The 20859-nt window shown below is 41.3% G+C and overlaps 2 protein-coding genes across 3 annotated transcripts in view; both read right to left on the bottom strand.

Annotated features, from left to right (window-relative positions):
• Positions 1 to 375: 375 nt before the first annotated feature.
• On the bottom strand, positions 376 to 13475 carry LOC114445907 (actin filament-associated protein 1-like 1). Its single transcript, XM_028421219.1, has 19 exons — positions 13327 to 13475; positions 8379 to 8507; positions 7459 to 7539; positions 7270 to 7352; positions 7073 to 7190; positions 6892 to 6981; positions 6590 to 6801; positions 6257 to 6436; positions 6078 to 6170; positions 5442 to 5544; positions 4625 to 4780; positions 4259 to 4473; positions 3960 to 4105; positions 3775 to 3856; positions 2506 to 2614; positions 2204 to 2371; positions 1954 to 2120; positions 1274 to 1399; positions 376 to 1128 (listed from the first exon to the last, which is right to left on the bottom strand). Exons 1-19 carry the CDS (start codon positions 13346 to 13348, stop codon positions 1102 to 1104), a joined length of 2307 nt encoding a protein of 768 aa, XP_028277020.1. The 5' UTR covers positions 13349 to 13475; the 3' UTR covers positions 376 to 1101.
• A 598-nt stretch (positions 13476 to 14073) lies between these two features.
• The window catches only part of LOC114446028 (actin-binding LIM protein 3-like), a 29994-nt gene continuing 23208 nt past the window's right edge, over positions 14074 to 20859 (bottom strand). For both annotated transcript variants that reach the window (XM_028421421.1, XM_028421420.1), the window contains 9 exons: positions 20385 to 20522; positions 20229 to 20293; positions 19784 to 19925; positions 17305 to 17334; positions 16314 to 16372; positions 16176 to 16242; positions 16061 to 16068; positions 15492 to 15572; positions 14074 to 15211 (listed from right to left, as the gene is read on the bottom strand). In XM_028421421.1, coding sequence (XP_028277222.1) covers positions 15098 to 15211; positions 15492 to 15572; positions 16061 to 16068; positions 16176 to 16242; positions 16314 to 16372; positions 17305 to 17334; positions 19784 to 19925; positions 20229 to 20293; positions 20385 to 20522 — 704 coding nt within the window. In that variant the 3' untranslated portion in view covers positions 14074 to 15097. The remainder of the gene's footprint in view (positions 15212 to 15491; positions 15573 to 16060; positions 16069 to 16175; positions 16243 to 16313; positions 16373 to 17304; positions 17335 to 19783; positions 19926 to 20228; positions 20294 to 20384; positions 20523 to 20859) is intronic.

The raw sequence follows: 20859 nt of genomic DNA, 5'->3' as shown, positions 1-20859 counted from the left end.
ATGACCAATTTACAGCTGAAAGAACTATTTTCTACTCTCTTGTATTTCTACATGTAAAGAATGTTTAGTGTTGTGATTAAATATCACCACTAGATGGTGGTCACAGCTCTGTAATTCTGGGAGTAAGTAGGAGTAGCCCCATGATGGACTGGCGACCTGTCCAGGGTGTACCCTGCCTCTCACCCAGAGATAGTTGGGATAGGCTCCAGCCGCCTTGTGACCCTGCACTACAAAACAGAGCAAGGTCAGAAGATGGATAGATAGAAGTGGGAGCCTGAGATAAAACATCTTTACGAAGCATAAAGATTTCAGCAAAAAAAAAAAAAAAAACAATCCAGTACACAAAGTTCTTTATAAAGTATTTTTTTACTCCAACGTGTGTGTGTGTTCATATCATGTGATCACTGCTAACAGGATTGCTAAGGATAATTCCTATGACATTTCAAAATACAACAAGATAAAGTGCAAAAGTCAAATATGTAAAAATACCGATATTATGACTAAAACCAATTGATTCACATTAATGATAAACATTTAATATTATAATTGACATTTATTCACTGGTTTCATGAACAGTGTCATACTCCATATACTTTCATAAAAGTTTAAACACGCAACATATGAGATAATTTAAGATAATAGCAATTTCTTTACACTGAGTCAAAAAAACAAATAATATTACCAGTGGGTCTAGGTAGGAAGCCTTGCCTGTAAATCACAGTTTTGAAAGAACCGCACACTCTCCCTTTGCTTTACATTTCTTTGAATTAATTAGACTTCTGCAGCCCGGTGCAAATGTTGTAAACACATATGCAAACATCACACGGTCACATATACTTCATATTTACAGTGACCCACATTAATACTTTACTGTAAGTTCAGTTGTATTTACAGTGGTGGACGCAGCATCGTGCTGCCTCTTGTGGCAACAATTACATTTTCTCTTCAGATAAGAGGAGAGAAGAATGTATTAGAGTCTGTCCTCCTCCTCTTCCTCTTTTTAGTGCCAGTTATCTTCTTCTTACATTCTTCATTTGCACATCCTTCTGCCATAACTCAGTTTTTTTTTCCTATTCATGAATCCATCTGCTTATGTTCAGTCTAGGCCGCCTTCTTTGACTCCCACTCCTGGAAACCATGAGACAGCACAAAGTGAGGATAACATTTCTGTTTTTACTCACACAAAAACACACTGTGGTTTGTTACGGAGTAAAATAAAACCCCACATGTTCACTCTCTCACTCACACACACACACACACACATATACTCTACCTTTGCCTTCTGCATGACATTCCCCTTAGAGGAGGCGTAAAGAGATGGAGGGCGTTTACGTAGCTCAGATGCAGAGTTGACAGGCACAGTCTCATTGTACACCTTTTCAACCTTGCTGCCCTGTGCCTATACACACACACACACACAGACAGTAAATATCAGATTTGTGTTATTTGCTGTCCTGGTCTGTTTCTCTGGCAAGGAGAAGTAACTTCCTGGATTCATAACTGTGAAGTTGCTAGGCAACCAGAGCAGATTCCGAGAGGTCAATGCCCACAGGCAAGAAGCTGTCATAAGGCAAAAGAGTAATTTTCTCTCAAAACACTAGTTCTCAACAAAAGCAAAACAGTGAAAATCCAACATTTTTAATTTCAGTATAGTGAAAACTGGAAAAAAAGTCAGTAGTGTGTTATGCACTGCTGCAAAACGGCATTTTTAAGATACTGTAGTGGATCTCAGTACAGACTAAACTGTCCATATCAGCCGAATGATCCCGTTTCTGCAGAAATCAAATGTCAGCTGAAGGTAACAGGAGCCTTTAGCACTAAAACACTCATTCAATTGTCACACTTTAAGAAATACACAATTAAAACAACTTTCAGGCACATATACTATTCCTGTTTTTACTTGTTTTTGCTTCAGTGAGTGAACACACGTGTGTGTATGTGTGAGCTGCCTGCCTTGATGCTGATCTTGGTGTCAGTAGGAGGACCCAGAGCTCCTCTAGCCAGTGATTTCTTCAGGTTTTCTTTGACCTCTGTCAGTTTGAGCTCCAGTTCCACCCTCTCCTCCTCCTTCTGTTTACACAGTGTCTCCAGCTCGGCTAACCGCTTTTCCAGACTTTGACCTGTGTGCACACACACACAAATTAGTATCACTGTGACGCTCAAGTCTAAACAGTGCTTTGTGTGTGAGAGATGTGTCTCTGACCAGCGTCACTCTTCATCTCCTCCTTCACCTCCCTCTTCTCCTTGCGAAGGGATATCAGGGCATTTCTTAGCTCTTCCTTTTTCTTCTCCAGCTCCTCTTTCTGTCTCAGGTAACACCTGGCGTCCTCCTCTGCTCGTGTCTTCCCATATCGTGCATATTGATTTACATCTAACACAAAAAATAAAGCAACTTTTGTCAACCACATTTATGATTGGGAGAAACCAGCCAGCTGAGGCCACATGTTCCCTTGTGTAATTTTCATGTAGCCATGTGAATGATTTATGAAATGAAAGGAGACTCACTAGAGGCATGTCTCTTAATGGCAGCCTGCTGTTCAGTCTTTTCTGAATCCCTGCTGGAGAAAGAGGCATGACGTCTCACCTGGCCAGCTCGGCTCTCCACATCCCCATCCTGCTGAGAGGAACAGTTAGTGGGTCATTTTTATGTTGTTTTTACTGACACTGCATGACAATAAGGACGCTTTTTTTCAATCTACTCACTCAAATGTACAATAAGAGAAGATAAAGCATATCTTGTGGTTGTGTTTCAGTTTTTATGGGTCATAATGCCTCTGCAATAATGGCTGCCAAGCACACTGCTCAAAAAATAAAGGGAACACTTAAAGAACACAATGTAACTCCAAGTCAATCACACTTCTGTGAAATCAGCCTGTCCAGTTAGGAAGCAACACTGATTGTGAATCAGTTTCAGCTGCTGTTGTACAAATGGAACAGACAACAGGTGGAAATGAGAGGCAATTATCATGAGAACCCCTATAGAGGAGAGGTTGTGCAGGTGCTGACCACCGACCATTTCTCTGTTCTCATCCTTTCTGCCTGATGACTTGCTTACTTTTATCATGAGGCGGTGTCTACAACCCACATAAGTTGCTCAGGTAGTGTGGCTCATCCAGAATGAAACATCAATGTGAGTTGTGGCAAGAAGGTTTGCTGTGTCTGTCAGCACAGTGTCCAGAGCATGGAGGAGATACCTGGAGACGTAGAGGGGCCGTAGGAGGGCAACAACCCAGCAGCAGGAGCGCTACCTCCTCCTTTGTGCAAGGAGGAACAGAAGGAGCACTGCCAGAGCCCTAAAAATTACCTCCAGCAATCCAATCAAGCACATCTGGGACATCATGTCTTGTTCCATCCACCTATGCCACGTTGCACCACAGACTGTCCAGGAGTTGACTGATGCTTTAATCCAGGTCTGGGAGGAGATCCCTCAGGACAACATCTGCTGCCTCATCAGGAGCATGCCCAGGCATTGTACAGAGGTCATACAGGCACGTGGAGGCCACACATTTTGTTCTCAACTATGTAATAAATGAAGTTTTTCAACTTCAACAAATATTTCATTCATTAAGATCTAGGATGTGTTATATTAGTGTTCCCTTTACTTTTTTGAACAGTGTATATTCTGGGTTCAATCGGAAGGGACTGTCTGCATAAATTAACAGTGAGTGTTTGCAATACCCACACAAACAGTAGGGGGCAGAATAAGTGCAGAAAATTTGACTGGTATGAAAGTTATAGTAAAAAAAACAGAGAATTCAAATGATGTCTCTTTACCGCAACACTCTCGTAGACCTCATCGTATGTTCTGGAGTCTATCGAGGCACTGCTGGAGGAAGTAGCAGTGGTAGTAGCCCACCTGGGAGCAAAGAACAAAATGGATTTGTATTTCAAGATATGCATTCTAATAAGACTAAATGTAAACATACAAACATACAGTGATAATGTTGGAAGTGACTTACAAGAAGGAGTGTCTGGCAGCGTGCCGTATGTCGGTGAGAGTGTCCACGTCAATGTAGTCGTAGTGCAACTCTTCAGGGAGAGTGGTGCTGCCGGTCTCTGCGAACAAAACACCCAGCCAGCGACCGAGATCCTCTGAGCAGCTGGCCTAACGGACACACACCCACCATCACACATTTTAGAGACTTCAGCTCTAGAAAAATGTAGGTGTGGCTTCCTGCTGTCACATCAAATTACTCCACCTCCACTAAATCTGTACTGCCAGATAAAAATCGTATAAAACGCTGTTGTGGTATATCACCTCTAAAGCTGCCAGTTCGTTGCCTCCCTGCAGGATGCGGAAGGAGAAGGGATGATTCGGTCCCAGGCCGCCTGGCATCACTTCCGCCCCTTTCAAGGGCACCACAATAATCGGGGGCCGCTGATCCCCTGGGTCCTTCTGCAGGTACAGGCTTCCGCTTCGCAGTACACACCAACGCTCCCTCCAAGAGCCACTCAGACACACACTGAGGTAGCCTGTGAAGAGTGAAGGGACGCATGTGAGAGACTGAGAGATAAATATTTACAAAGACAGGACACAAATCTTCAATCAGTCTCTTAATAAACCATCCAAACACAAACCAATCAACAAATTGGCTGAGTAGCTACTTGATGAGACTGTCCTCACCAGAGCGAGGGTTGTCATGGTGCCCAGAGGAGGAGGGAGGGTCTCCTGGTAGAGGAGGTTTTCGTTTGGAGAAGGTGATGATCCGATTGATTTTCTTGCCTGCTGCTCTGCTCATCGACCCTGTGAGCTCTGAGAATGCGCCGCGCTTCCCCCGTTCTGAAATCAAGCACACCCTGGAGTGAAACCTTACATGATACAACACAATAAAGCTGATGTATATTAAGCATAAACAGTATTGCTTTTGTAAAAGAAACTAATAATAATACTATAATTTACTTTTGATTAAATCGTACTTTGTTGTATTTGTCCCCTAATGTTTTCAACCAAACCCTGGAGTGAGTTTGTGAGTCCATTCCAAATGCACCAGGTGCTGCAGCGCTCTGTCCCCCTCTACTTCCTATGATGTCAGAGGGAGACAATCGCAGGAAGACGACAGGAAGGATGTCATATCTGTTAGCGCCTCGCTTCCTGTCTCTCCCTCTCTCTCTCATGTCTCTTTAGGTTCAGAGCTGTGTGATCAGCAAACAACACTGACAAAACATGACTCACTTTGAGCTCATTTCTGACCTCACATCATAGATCCCTTGGTTTATTCTTCCTGAATTTATAGAGAGAAAAACAAAAATAGTGTATGTGCTTTTGATCAGTGTGTGATGTACATCCCACTTTAAGGTTTGTGAGGATGTGTTTGGAAAGTGAGGACATTTTAGGCAGGTTTAGTTCTCCTAGGACTGTGTCCTAGAATTCTGGGATGTGGGCAGTTCCTGACATATTTCTCCAGGTCTATACAGCATGCAACATTAAACATTAAACTTACTAAGTGAGTCAGTAGTGTCCAGTCCTGGTCCATGAGCAGTGGACTGTCCGTCCGCTGTTGGGCCACTGTCTGAGTCTGAGGCCTGTCTGTCATGCTGCAACGCCTGCCAATAAGACAAATGTAATAACTTTTATGACTTCTTCTCCCTTATTAAACACAAGGAAACACAAAATAAAGAGATATATATGAACACATTTGTCTATGGCTGTTTTAACTAAACAAAATCCTGTCAACCAAAATGACTGATGTACCTCTAGGGAGTCTTATTTACTGTATTTTCTTAAACAAATCTGCCAGCTTGTCACCATTCATTCAGTTTATTCAGGATATGGGACTCTTTGAAAACAAGCCAGCTCAGCAACCTCAGAAATGTCACCTCACTCGCTGCTTGTAAACTAGAAGCCAAAGGAATAGTTGTGTCATGCGTGGGCTGAAAGAGGTGATGTCACCCCCACTAAAATGTAAAAACTAGGGTATAGATTCAGAATGATCAGAGCCACTGAAGTTAACTGTTTAAATGCTGGGAGGCCTTACTTGGAGAGAAGATTTCAGAAACTTGTTTTAAGAGCTATACAACAATCACAAACAAAATACAGATATAGACTCACATATATATGCAGAAACACACACACACACCTTGTCGAGCTCCAGCTTCCTCTGTATAATGGGAGAGGTGGATCCATTCAGGCCTTCGGTATTGCTACACTGGCTGCCAACATCGTGAATTACCTGGACTCCCAAAAAAAGGCACATCGTGAACCATACTGCCTTCATGTCTTCTTCCACTTTTGTGATAAAATAATAATAAAAGGTACCTTAAGCCATCGCTCAGCCTGTTCTTTACTCTGAACAGCCAGGACTAGAGCTTCACCTCCAGGCAATGAGAAGCGCAATTCATGTCTCTTTTTTCGCCCCTCTTTGGGGACATAGATGACGTTGCAGAGATTCAGCGGGAGCTCTGTGTGAGGAGAGCTTTCTTTGATGCTCTTGTAACACTATTAAAGACAGACGGTGAGATTAAAGAGCAAGCTATCCTCAACTCACAAAAAGCAGTCAATGGTATTTGAACCTATTTTACGATAAAACTGTGACCAGTCATTCTAAAGAAGTGACTGTGTTAACAATAATAAACAGCTGCATCTGTTTACCTGCAGTTTATTGTCCCTGACGACAACTAGCTGTTTAGCCCACTGGCCAAACCGTTTCTTTCGCAGCAGGAAGGCACAGATGCGGCAATCTCTAACTGGTCCATCTGGGCTTTCCTCCGCTGTCCACCTCTGAGGTGGCTCCCGCCCCTTAGCCTCCTCTTCCTCTTCTTCATAAGACTCATAAGAACTGCTCAAAGCATCTGAGTCATTGTCTAGAAACCAAAAATAACATGCATGACTAAAGAAGCATCCACAGATACATTTAGATTTGTAAACTGATCATGCCTCTGAAGAAGACTCACAGGAATTTTTGGGAGGGCCGTTGATCCTGGTGATGGGGTAGTTGTTGTCAGCATCTTCATAGTAGGCATCCTCCACAGAGTTCCTGGAATCTAAAGAGGAGCGATGAGAAAGATGAGATCGAACAGAATAATAAAACTGTAGTAAATTTGTTTGGTTGACTGTATAGATCTGTGAACTAACTGTTCACACTGGTGGTGAAGTACTGTGGGGTGGATCCAGGATCCAGTGGAACAGCCTCTTCATAGTAGTCATCAGGGAGCGGGGTGGTAGGCAGAGGAGGGGGGGTGTCGGTGGGGGTCTGAGGAACAAATGTGGAGATTTAACCTAAATTCAGCGTACAAGTATGAGAAACACTCACACTAATCTTATCTACTTACAGATTTATTAGGATGAGTCTTCACTTCATCTTTGTGCTCTTTCTGCTCCACTGGAGAGGCACTGAGCATGTGCAAATCACAGTCTGGTGGAACAACAGATAACTGGATCATTTTATAGATGATTAAATTGGGCAGGAATTATCAACATTATAAAATGAACTGGCTTATAAGACTATATGGTCTACTAACCAAAATCCTCAAACAGAGACTCTACGAAGCTGGTGCCGTTGCCATAGAGACAGCTGTTCATGTAGACATCTGATCCATTGACTGTGGAAAAGACAAATTAGTGGTTCAGAAACAGGATCAGAGTCGGGGTTAAAGATGGAAGGATTACCTGAGACACAACACAGACGCTAGGTGAGAGTTCATCACCTACTGTACTAACATTGAATTTTAGACAAATAAGAGTTGAGTTAAAGAATACATGTGCCGCTTAGAAAACTAAGAAACCTTTAAAACCTGAAAAATGTGTATGAATGGAGCAGTCGGGGTCCATTGTCCACAAGGATGTTTTTGCATTTCCCCTTTCTGTGACCTTGCCCCATTATCCTCTTTAAACTTTACATTTCGTTATCCTCTTACATCAATCCTTTTATCCTCCCCGACATCCTGCATTCTTACAGACAAACAAGGATCTGCTGTAAGAACCTCAGTGAGGTTTGATGTCACAGAGGCTACACAACAATTGGTGCTTTGTGTCTCACACACTGTGTAGAGCATGTTACAGTCTTTTTGGCTCAAGAAAATAAGGCTGTAAAAAAAAAAACAAAGAAATGCTATAAATAAATACTGTTGAAGGGACCTTGAAGAAATGACTTAACTTTAGGTTTTTATTTGGCTGAACTGCTGCAAGTGTCAAACTGAATTAATGTGAAACAGCTGATAAAAATATTAGTTAAATTAAAAAAAAGTCACTGATGCCATTCATAGTTCTGCAGCATTTAATCTTCTAATTTATGCATTTTTTGCACATATAATAAGGTAACATTTGTATTTTATTCTTGATAGAGGAAAGACCTTATGTTCAAAACTTTTACATAAAACATAAGTGGTCTGCTTCAACTCTATGTCATGAATTTATCAAGCAATCCTAGTTTGTTATGTACCTGACAGCGGGAGTGAGTCCAGGATGTTGCGTACGGAGGCCATTTTGTCGGCGGTGGCGGGACTAACCGTCTCATGGTCCAGCATCTTCAGCAGAGAGCTTAGCTCGTTCACAAGTCGCTCCATCACCACTGCAAACCCCAAAGAAATCGACAGGTCAGGCCACACAGCAGATGGTTCAAATGCTTGGGCTATTACACCAAGTGCATCGAATATCATTTTAACTCATGTATGCAAGGCCATACAGGCAGGACGACCCAAAACTGGCAGCCCATGAGGGCATGGAGTCAGTTTGGAACTCGGCTTAGCTACCGCCTGTTGCAACAGCTGACAGGGAACAGATATTCAACATCCTTTCATATGAGTGTGTTCATTTTGCCCGCCAGCCTTTTGAGTTTTCTGTCACCATAAATTCAATCTTTAACAAATGGACACTTGTTTTCCTTTAAAAAAAATACCGTTTTCATGTTAGACTCTGACATCCTGTGTGAGTCAAAGTGTGTGGCTTGTGTGTATGTGCGTGCTTTTTGTTGCCCTTGACATTGTTCCAAACACCCTGACACACTCTCACACATCCTGCCTGCTCAGAGGGGGGGGGGGGAGGAAGGTTGGAGAGAAAAGAAGGTGAGGAGGAGAGGGCAGGAAGCTTCCTTTTCCTAAAGGAAATGGAGCCAAAGTAAAGAAGAGAAAATGTGTAGCTTCATGACTTACAGTTGCCAAACTGTGTGTAACACCAGGCTGTTGTATTCACTTTCATAAGAGATGTTGAACGCCTACATAAAAAGCTTTTCTTATAAAAGATTTACCCTATATTACCCCTATTACTTTAATAAAGTTTATTTAGTGTGATTGGAAATGAGGAAGCGGATCAGTTTGGGAGCACTTCAGTGGAAAGTTTTATTGTGCTTTATTGGCTCAATTGCTATTTATGTGGCTTTTTCCACTATAATATTTTGTGGGGGAAAAGATTAGATGATGACTGACCCTCTGACCTCCTTTGAAGAGTCTGAAGCACTGAAAAAAGAAAACTATTGATTTTATATCATGAAAGGATGTAAACCCTCTGCTGATCAGCAGTGCCTCACAAAGGTATATCAATCAAATCAAAGTATATCAATTTGCAGAGCTGCAATCTTGTGTGCAAATAAATATTACTTCCACCAACAAATTGTACATTTCACAAGAATGTTGTGGAACAAAGTTTAAAGGAGTTAAAATAAGATCATATTTTTCTTCTTCTCAGAGAGAGTGAGAAAAGGCCTCACTCTCTCACACGCCTCCTCAGCCCTCGGACAATACACTATTGTCTCCACAAGGGCCAAAATTAGACCAGAGCAAACAATCGTATTGTCGGAGTCAGAAAAAAACAAAACAGGAACACACACACACACTCAATGTATGATGGGCGTGGTGCACCACAGCTGCATCGTCTCGATCCATGGCCATTCAGGGTTAAAGGATAAATCTCCAGCAGCTGTGTGTGTGTGTGTGTGAGTGCAGCTGTGGTTTCCTGTCTTAGCTGTCGACAGAAGCTTCTCTCCATTCATTCCTGATCTTGACTCTCGCCTCCATCCTATTGCGAGCCTCACTCCCTCTTACTTTTCCTTCTACTCTCCCTTTTTCCATCCGTCTCCATCCTGCTGTCCCAGCTTCCTCCCTTCATCGAGATCCTTTCCCAAATATTAGAAAACAGAAGGTTCTTAGCTGGTGGCTATTCAAATGACAGATTTGTTGTGCTTTAACTGATGCAACACAAAGATTCTGAAAAGAAGCACAAAGTAAATAGTTGGCGGCTGGATTTCAAACTGGTGTTTTTTGACTTTACACAGCCATTGCCATCAGTGCTTACACTCTCTCTCTCTCGCTCTCTCTGTTTTTCATGCTTCCTCTCTTGGGAGCCTCGGAGGGTTCAGAGGCTGAGAATCAGCTGTTCTGGAGGCTTGTGGTCAGTCTCACCCACAGAAGGATCTTTGTAACCACACACACAAGAACACACACGACACAAATTTCCTATCTGAATTTTTTTTCACTGATGGACACAGACATTCACTTACAGGGAGAACACACACACACTCCCACCGTTAATTGGCCTGATAGAAAGTAAACATACAGTCACAAGAGCATTAAGAAGAATGTATGTGTGTGTGTGTATTCTTTTACAAACATTTTTGTGTGTTCTCTGCAGACAGACTTCCTGAAGACGGTCAGTCATGAGACCCGAGCCATGCGACTCTCATTTGAATTGATTTAGTGTGTTTGGTTGCAGCTCAGAAGAAAACAACTACCACTTACTGCTGCTGCTGCAGCTGTTTATCTCACCACGTAAAGACACCTTTGTCCTCCTAATCTGAGGCTTTCATCCCAAAATCATTATCCGTCTAACCCAACAATCAACATCGGTCCTTGACCTTGACTCTCCTATCCAAACCCTCCTTCATTCCAACACATCAGGACAATGAAGAAATACTGCTTGTTGTTTGCAGGAATTGTGCTTCACACAAAGACAGGCTGCTATTTTGTTCTATAGCAGGCGTCCTCTTCCTGCACACACATATATATATATCCCATATTCTCCCCTGCCTCTCCACCCTCTCAGATCCTTTCAACTCCCTTCCCTCTCCCAGTCCTGTCTCCGTCCCCTCTGCAGACACCCATCCTCTTCAGACTGGAGGTCAAAGTTCAAGTCTCGGCGGCTGCAGCAGCCCCCCCTGAGACAGAGGTCCACTTCAGAGATCCAGCAGACCCGTAATTCATAATAATCGTGACAACAGTAGATGGAGTCACTGTCCGCCCGGGTTTAGCATTCAGGCGAACAGTTTAAAAGTCCATAATCAAGCTGGCAAGATCTTTAAAAAGAAGCAGCTGGGGGGGAGAGACAGTTGGGGAATTCTCTGTTTCCCCACATTCTTTGAGTATCTTATCACTCTCTGCAGATAGATGGTGACATGGCGCATGCAATAGAGCAGTGACAGTGGCACAGCATGAGTTTCAATACAAACACAGAATGGTCTCTGGGCAATAGCTGGGTGTGCTGTCACAGGCAGGAAGCCATTTAATGTAGCGTTGTTGTGACAATAAACAGTAAAATACTTACATTCCTCTTATGTCTGTCTGGGTAATATAAATCTGGGCAACATTTAGCCTAGCATAGCATATAGAGCCGCCTCTCCTCACCAGCTAAACAACAGTAGCTTTCCAAAATAATGGAAGAGAAGCTTGTTGCAGAGGGGAATGGTTCTCTTTTAGGACAAACCATGATTTTCCCTACGTCTGTGGAGTTTAAGCATCCACAAAGAGACAGAAAAACACAGTAAGAATCAATGTTCCTGGATTTAAACTGGAGAAATTAATGAGAAGTTATTACCACCATCAGCCCCTCTGTGGATGTTATCTAAAAAGGAAATGTAAGTTCATAGCTGGGGTCAAAGCCTGTGAGTTATACAATTCATTCATTATTACATGTTTTTCTGATGGCACTTCACACCCTCCTCGGCCCATTTTGGAAGATAAAACTCAGTGTTGGATGAAAACTTCGTTCCTGTTGTATCACTACTTTGTTAGGCTGATGTGCAGCTTATTCAAATTTCTCCCAGTTGTTGCAAAATTCTGCCAGAACTCCACTATGAATTACTGACATTTTTTCCACTGTGAGAATATTTTCTTCTTGAGTGCACAGCTGCACAAAAAAATGGTTGTGGTAAGCTTCCTTTGCTTGAGTGTACATATCAGTGTGGAAAACCCACAGATATAGTTAATGGAAGCTTAATTAGATTAAGCTGCTTTACTGTCTGGGTCGTGCATTGTGCACGCTGGCTCGCTGACACAGTGGGACAGAACAGGGACATTGTTAATGTTATTAAGAACACCTGTGCTTTCCCTTGTTAAGACAATGCTTGTTGTAAAAACGTATTATATGAGGACTGGTAATGATTAAACACTGCAACAGTGCACTAACAGTGTATTAGGACATTACAGTTATTATGATTAATACTATCAGTATAATTACATTATGATCATAATAATCATAAGAGCTGATCTCATTACTGTTAATGAAAATAGGCTGATCTGTAAAAGCCTTGGTGTTTAGAGTTTGACCTTACACTGACTACTTAACCTCAACTCACCTCGATTTAAGATGATTGTTTTATTTTTATGATGGAAATCGACATTATGAATGAGTAGATAAAGTGATTAAATCCAGTAAATACCGCACAGTGACATGTGACGTATGTTGTGGTATAGTTTCAATATGTGGAAATTCTTCAATGGATCAATAGATTATATTATGATTAGATTATATTATGCACTCGAAAGTACAAAGGTTGACAGATTTGAACACTTTCTGCTCAAACTGACCAGCCAATTTAAAACACACATGTTATTATATATTATTAGGCATATTATCTTTTCATTGTCTTTTTCATTGTTGTCAAGGTATCACAGCTGTGTTGCATACAATAATAATAATAATGCAATACAATGTTATACATTTTTTTTTCTACTTCAAATTGTGGCCCTCCTTAAGCCACATTTTAAAATGAGGCCACTTCTTCATCACCTGGTGTCACAGAATGCAGCTTCCTGTTTGCAGCCCTGTGGCCTGAAGGCTTTTTAAACAGAGCGGCCATTCAGCTGCTGCCGCTGCCGCTGCTGCTGCTTCCTCCCCTCCAGCAGCGCACCTTCCAACAGGGCACCTCTCTGTTGGCATCACATTGCATCACTCTACCTGAGGATTCCTCCTCCATCCAAACGGTGCGTCCACCATGACGTCACGCCCACGTTACTAGCGAGGCGGTTTAATTTAGTCAGATAAATTTCAAATTCACGTGAAATTAATGACGAATAAAATTATAATGTCTATTTGATTTTATAATATGACTGTAAATATAACATAATACAAACTCTTATCATTTAATTAAGCCTACTATAAAAAACGAGACTGAAACTCACCACTCTGCCGTTTGGAGTCCATACCGTCCTGATGTGTTAATGTATGTTTCTCCCTCCGTATAAGTTAATCCTTCTGTTGTTTCATTTAAAAGTTTCTAAAGTTAAGATTCTCCACAGACACAGCGGAACTCCGTCCGTCTCTGTGCGGCCAAGTGAGTCAGAGTGGCCGATACAGTTTACTGTTGGAGTCGGAGACTGGTTGTTCATCATCCAGGGCTCTACTGGGTCCTAGTGCAAGTGGGGTTTGTTACACTTTCATAGACATTTTGGAATTTAAAACACATAAACCCTACATTATGTTAGCTTTTATTTTATTAGTCTATTTTATACTTTCTACTATTAGTCTACTTTATAATTTATACTACTTTGTACTAAACTCCAGAAGTAAACTTTTTATTCCACTTTAAACTTTTAATTCCTCCATTTTCCATGTTAAGGATGCAGTTCTGCGAGTTCCTAGGACCCATAGGGTTTGTGTGGGATGTTAGGAAACATGCAGATGCAGAATCTTTTAATTGAATGGCATTAAATTCCATCTTAGAATTAAGTTTGAATAAAACATGTTTTATAAGATGCTGCTAATCCAATGACAACTAAAGCAAGCAAGCAAGGCAGCAATAATACACCAGAACCTTAAGTTCAAAGAATCACCACACGTTTTAAGCACTGTTCTATGTTACTGCTGCATTTAACTACTTAGGGCACAAAATAAATAAAAACACTTGTCAATAACAGATCCTTGCATAATTTATTTAAAAGTTACAGTGAAAGACATGGAGTGGTAACCAAATCAATTAGAAAATAAGTTAAGTGGTAATTCCATACACATTTAATCTGGTAAATGTGATTTACTGTAAACAAACAATCCACCACACTTTACATTCAGTAACAACTAACCTGCAACTTCTCCTGCTAGTAAATCCATCTCCTGTTTTCTGTTGTTTCCTTTTGAAACATCCCTCTTTAACTCCATTCTGAATACTTCTCTTTATTTAAATACCTTCCAACAACCCTCTATCTGTAATTTCAGTAAGTAGTCTATACTCACACACACACTAAACTCTAAAAACCGGATTAAGTCAGGGTGAAATTCAATGCTGGTTCTTGAGTCCAGCTCCAGTATGAAAACACAAAATCCTTCATTTTAATAAATAAAACATTAAATATGTTATTTAGAGTGTGTCATCACATCATGTTATAAAACACGCATCAGTAATTTGTACAGTCTGCTCATGTCATAGAAAAGAAGTTTAAACACTGATATGGCTTTGAAAAAAAAAATGGAATGACACAGTCTGAGAAAAGAAGAAAACCTTGTGTACATCATGTCCAGTAACCCTAATGGCACAGTGCTCATTCACTCTCATGTTTTTCTGTGTGGCAGACCATCAGCACATCAGACTGCTCCCGATGCTGCCATCTGCTGAAGGAAGAGGCACATGCAGGCAAACCTTTCTCTGTATACCCACAGTATGCCTGTTACTCCAGTCTCTGCTCCTTCTCTTTCTAGTTTTTTCTCACACTCCCAATGTCTTCTCCTGCTTGGCCCACTTGGCTGACTTCATTTGGATTGCTCAACAATACAGTCCAGTCCACACACACACACACACACACACACACACACACACACACACAGTATCAGTGCGCCAAGACCAGGAGGCCAAACAGTTCTCCTCTGCCACTGCTGGGGAATGTTCTGTTACTCCTCCACTGAGACTTAATCCGGGGTCAGCTGCACCCAGTTAGGGTCAGACGAATCTGCTGACATTTCTCAGAAAAGTCTGACTTGTTTTTTAAGTTCATTCTTTTTCCACTGAGCTAGACGGTCAAACGCAGACATGGACATGCCGAAGACTCTGTAAAACTCTTCTGGTGAGAGGTGACGCTGTGCAAAAAAAACAAAACAAAAAAAAAACAGAGGATGGTGTTATAATATATTCACACAACATCAGCAAAGAACAATAAAAACAAGGCCACACCTGCTCTAAATGAAAACAGTAATCACAGCAAATTAGCAGCTGCTATGCTGTGCATAACATTTAAAATGCAGCGCACAGGAAGCCATTTTAAAAACCATCAACCATTTCATTTGCAGTGAATATTTGCTTAAATTTAAAATTCAGCTCAGGTAGATTTTCTGAAAGAGTTGTTACGTTATAGTTTACCTCCAGCCTGGCTCGGTCCACATCACTTGGGAGACGCTGCTGCCCTCTGACTGACACCACCAGGGCCTCATATGGGTAGATCTAACAGAGAGAAAGAGAGAGAAATAAGGCTTCTGCCGACATCTAAACCTTAGATTTCAGAAAATCTGAGTTTAAAGGCTCATTTGAACTTGTTTACTATACAAGTTTGTTCGCTTGATATTTTCCTGTTCAGATTTAAGTCACACAGACCGAATGAACTTTCATTTGTGTCACCCTCTAGTGGTCAAACGCAGAAATGAGACAATTCAGACACTTTGATGAAGAGCAACACATAGGAAGATAAAGTTTAAAACACTGGGTCAATTGCTGCTAACTTTTTCTTCTTACACACACACACACACACAGACAACAAACAAAAGCTGTTGACTCATTCATGGTTTTAATCTTGTAAGTAACCTTATCACATTTTTTGGGGAAAAAGCCTGTGATGATCAGAATATGAACAGACCACACATCACTCCTTCTTATTTATCATCATTTGATTCAGACCTTTCACTCTTGGCTCAGTAACATCTTAGGCATCTTACCTTGTATTCTGAAAAAAGATAAGAAGAGAAAATATGACTGTTGTATTCAGACTAAAATCAACTTAAATCTCAAAGAACTGTGGATAAGCAGATTTAAACTGTACAAGTGGCTTACCTCTGATCTGCCAATTCACCTTCTTACTGCTGTCATACTGGTAATAATCTGCACCTGCACTACCAGGCTGCAAGAGCACAACAACAGCACATTATATCAACACACACACACACACACACCAGAAACTATGATTCTTACCCTGTTTAGTCCATTTTTGCCGTAGCCTGGCAACGAGGCTGATTTGGCAGTGTAGGAGTCTGTGAAAACACACATGAATACAGAATCATAAAAAAACACAAACAAATGAATTGGTGCTGCTGCATCTATCATGGGAACTAATGTGCCTTTAAATATTCAGTATTGTTATACTCTTGTAGTGATTGATAAGTTCGTGGTCTAAGGTGTAATTTTTTAATGCACACACTATAAAGCCAATAATATTTTTTAACTATTCTTAAAAAACTGGACACCACAGTCAATCAGGAATGTGGATATGAACTCAGCTGACACTTCTCATGTGGCACCCTGATGCATCCAAGCATCTGTATTTTCTGTCTGTGGGTTGCACTGCTGCAGCTGGGGCAGCAGAGGGCAGTACAGATACACTGATCGTCTCAGGTCATTCTGCTGTCAGTCTGCTTTCACTCATCTCTTCTTTGCGATCTTGCTCCTCGGCTTCACTATTGACCCTTTTCCTGTCATTTGCTCTCCCTTTTCTGTCTCCTTCTGTTTGCTTGCTCTGTCCCATCTTCTCTTTCAGTGTCTCTCTCTTTTCCTCATGTTCACTCACTGGTGTTGAGGAATTAAATTACACAGGGATGTCAAAGAGCTGAGGCAAAACACCATGATGCAGCAGAAAACTGGCCAGTGTCTAGATCTGGAGTGTGTGTGAAAAGCTCAACTATAATTATTTTGTCTTACTACCCTCTCTCACAACAAGAAATGAGATACACTCTGATACAGATTTATATAGTTGTTTCATCGAAATGCGCCCTGATGTCAAACAGCATTAAAAAACTACTAGACTAAGCATTTGGCTGCTACTGGTGCAATTTTCACAACTTTAAGTCATCACAATTATTTTAATGGTAAGAGAAATTTGGATTGATAGTGTGCTAAAAACAAGACGATTAACCTAGTGGTAGATTGCAGGAACACAGAGACCTAAACACATTGATGAGCCACTCACCGCTGTCTGCACTGTAGACAGACCTGGGAGCTGAGGACAGAGAAGCAGAGCAGAGGGGGGAGGACAGGAAAGTATTGTTATTTTACCAGCTTCACACCTTGGAAATACAGAACATGGATCAGAAAAAATTTGTCTCCAGACAAGCTACGAAGACAACTTACACTTACTAACTTACTTAAACCTGCAAGGGGTAACATGTGGCTGAGGACACAGAATTGCCACTGTCCTTTAGTGCGTTCCTATGTCTGACATAAATTGTAGCATGAGAATCTTCATTAATAACTCTACCACACAGTAAAAATAAGAGTTTTCATTGGCAGGAAAATGAAAAAGGGCATGCAGCTGATGTATAAAACATCAGCTGTGTGACGTAATGGCCCCAGAAGCATCAAGATGCCAACACAGTCACCGTCAAGACCTACACATCATATAAAATATGAAGCACCATGGGCGCAGCTAGACAGCATCAGGGTTTATATTTGTGCCACTCCTGTTAAAAATGTATATGTTTATGAGTCCCACCCACTGCACTTTGTAATTTTAATGGACTGTGCTGCATCATGAGAATTACATGGTTTTATCTGGTATAATATATATATATATAATAATATAATCACATACACTTTATACTGTAGATGTCACCATAATAGTAAATGAGGGGTAAAATACAAGTTAAAATGCATATAAGGCATAAGGCTGTAGACATCCCACCTATCAGAGGTCTTGGCGAATGTTCTAACTATACAAAGCCAACAATAGAAATTGTTATAAGATCAGTGGGATTTATCATTTGGGGACCATCGGTGGTGGATTGTGACTGATATAACTGACAGGTATTCAGCCCATCAAGTCACCAGCTGTGGACATCCCATTGTGGATCTGGTCTCTTCTTAAGAACAGATGAGCACATGCCTGTGAGGAGTTTTCTGATCAGTATAATAGCAGCAGACTACATAAACCCGCAGTGATTACACAGTGCAGACATCCACACCTCTCTGTGTCTGACCTCTGTTTGCAGAGAGCTCATTTCCCTTTTCCTTCGCACTGCTCTCTGACCCCGATTTACCTCCAGGCTTCATGTTGTACATCTTCTCTGAACAGATCCAAATTGCTTCAGCTTCTGGCTCCTTCTATCTCTCCCTCTCTCTCATGTCTGGTTCAGTCTTCGTCTGTCTTTTCTGTTAGAACACCCTTTCTTTTATTTCCATTTGACCTCAACCTAAACACAAGCTCTCTCTCTCTCCATCTTTGTCTGACTCTCACATGTGCTGAATGCAATGAGGAACGGGATCAATGGAAGAGTTAATACAGTGGTGGGAAACTGCCCCCCCCTTCCAACTCAGGCTCAGCCAGCATCATAATGAGACCTACATGCTGCTCCTGCTATGAAGATGACTATAATGTTTAACCTTTGGTCATCACGGCCTCGTCACTATTGCTCTATACAAAATCACATCTTAATTTCTGCCTTGAACCTTGACTACACTCTTCACTATAAGGACTGACAGAGCGTTTGCCAGTCATACTAACTTTATATTATACTCGCAAGCTTTTCACCACACACAGACCGAGCAAAACTAATATGTGATGGATTATTTAGTCAGTTTACTTTCACCATAAATGGTAGAAACAAGACTAAGATGTTTGCTTACCTTGTTTTCTAAAAAAAGAGTCTTAAATGTACACATTTATTAATTTATTTAGTTTGCCGCAGGAGGTTGATTTTAGTAAACTTAAGACCCAAAAGCAAAACATGTAAAGCACACGTCAACAAACAAAATGCAGGTGTTTAATATTAGCTGATAACAGTAAGGAAAATACCTAAAGGGACAAATAAAGAGAAAACCAGAGAAAACAAAGTGGAAAAAAAATAAGAAAAGAAAAAAAGGTACACGGTAACCTGGGTGACATGATGAATGTGATCACTTGGAAACACATGGAGGATACACAGGCTGGTAAAAAGCAAAGAAAAACAGTAAACTGACAATGACAGAGGGAGGGCATGGAGTCTACACAAGGAAGGTGAGGGGGTAACAAGATTCAGTGAAAATCTATGAGGGCAGAGCAGACAATACAGGAGAGAAAAGGAACAAAAACTACGGGCAAGATGAATTGGGACACACCAGGCGAGTACTACTTTCAAAATAAAACAGAAAACAACAGGAAAAAAAAATAAAATCCATGGAGTGGTTTATATGGCAAACCACGCCGCTTTGATGTACATCATCCGAATGGCAATATGCAGTATGTGGCTCCAAACTATGTATGTGTTATATGCTATTCAACAGTGTGCTGATAACAAGCCTCTTTAGCTTGTGGTCGATGGTTCCATGACATTATCCTCAATTTTTGTAAATCACTAAAATCAGGATCCATCATCCAGATAAGAGAATCTCTTACCATCATGAATTCAAGAGCTGATCTTGGTATAACTCTAATACACTTTTAATGTATTACACTATGGGATAAACAGACTTACAGCCATTCAGGGAGCTGTATCCCAGATTGTTCAGCGCCTCCTTGCTGCTGCAGCGGGAGCTGCGCCTGCTCCCCCACTGGTCATTGTCGTGACAACCTGAACGTGCCTTCATCTCCTCCTTCAGGATCATCCTGCCAATTCCCTGCACAGAGGGAAAAGGAGTAGAGGGGATAATTAGAGAAGAGGTGAAGCAATAAAAGGTAACTGTGTGGGATGAATGCCTGAGTTGATGGATGGTGATGGAATAGGACAGCATGGAGAAGGAGGGTGGTGGGACAGATAGAAAAGGGAATATGGAGAGACAGACAGAGAGAGGAGCAGCACTTTGTATCACATCCAATGGGTGAGGTTGGAAGGAAGCATTTAATTAAGTACCTCATTAAATATTAACACTCACTTAAAATATAAAAAAGGGAGAAGACGGAGACATGTTTTCCTCTCTTACCCTGTTTATATTATGATTCCATCCATCCTCCTCTCCTCCAGATGAAAACCTCCTCACCCTGGAGACTAGACACAGGGAAAAAGAGGAAATTAGAAGTAAAGACAGCATAGTGAGAGAAACACAAGTTTCACTTTTAAAATAAGGAAGGAGCTGTACCTTTTGGAGAGCCAGGGTATGGATAGTAGTTGGAGTCTGTGTGATAAATGTTGTTACAATTTGAAGTGGACAGGCGACTGGAATTGACAAGGTTCTCATTTGTCTTGCTCTTATTGGCTGTTGGAGAGGCCGATGTGTCTGAAAGAAAGATAATCAAACACTGACAAAGCATAGGACACACAAAACTGATTTGTGTTATTATGACGAAACAAAGAACAGTCAGTATGAGGAGAGCCTGTGTGTCTGTAAATGTTTCTCTATCCATTGTGAGAGCAAGGGGTTACAAGACAGACAAATTTACTTACAGAGAGGGGAGAGCACAGCAGGGGAGAGGAAAGGGAGAAGAGAGGGAAGCATTAAAAACAAGGAAACAGAGAGCAGAAAGGAGGTCAGAGAAGATGTAATGGGGTGTGATACGCAACTTCAAGTAAGCTAGTAAGGGTGTGTTGCAACAATGCTTAAGGAAAAATTAGTT

The sequence above is a fragment of the Parambassis ranga genome, chromosome 14, assembly GCF_900634625.1.
Source record: "Parambassis ranga chromosome 14, fParRan2.1, whole genome shotgun sequence".
In the NCBI taxonomy this organism is placed as follows: Eukaryota; Metazoa; Chordata; class Actinopteri; family Ambassidae; genus Parambassis; species Parambassis ranga.
This window is presented reverse-complemented; position numbering and strand designations above follow the sequence as displayed.

What these genes read in the sequence shown, in the direction of transcription:
- LOC114445907 (XM_028421219.1), bottom strand. Translation starts at nt 13,348, where the DNA reads ATGGACTCCAAACGGCAGAGTG. An exon ending in AGGCTGAGCGATGGCTTAAG is followed by an intron (nt 6,171 to 6,256) that starts GTACCTTTTATT and finishes TTGGGAGTCCAG; the next exon opens with GTAATTCACGATGTTGGCAG. An exon ending in ACGAACTGGCAGCTTTAGAG is followed by an intron (nt 4,106 to 4,258) that starts GTGATATACCAC and finishes TGTGTCCGTTAG; the next exon opens with GCCAGCTGCTCAGAGGATCT.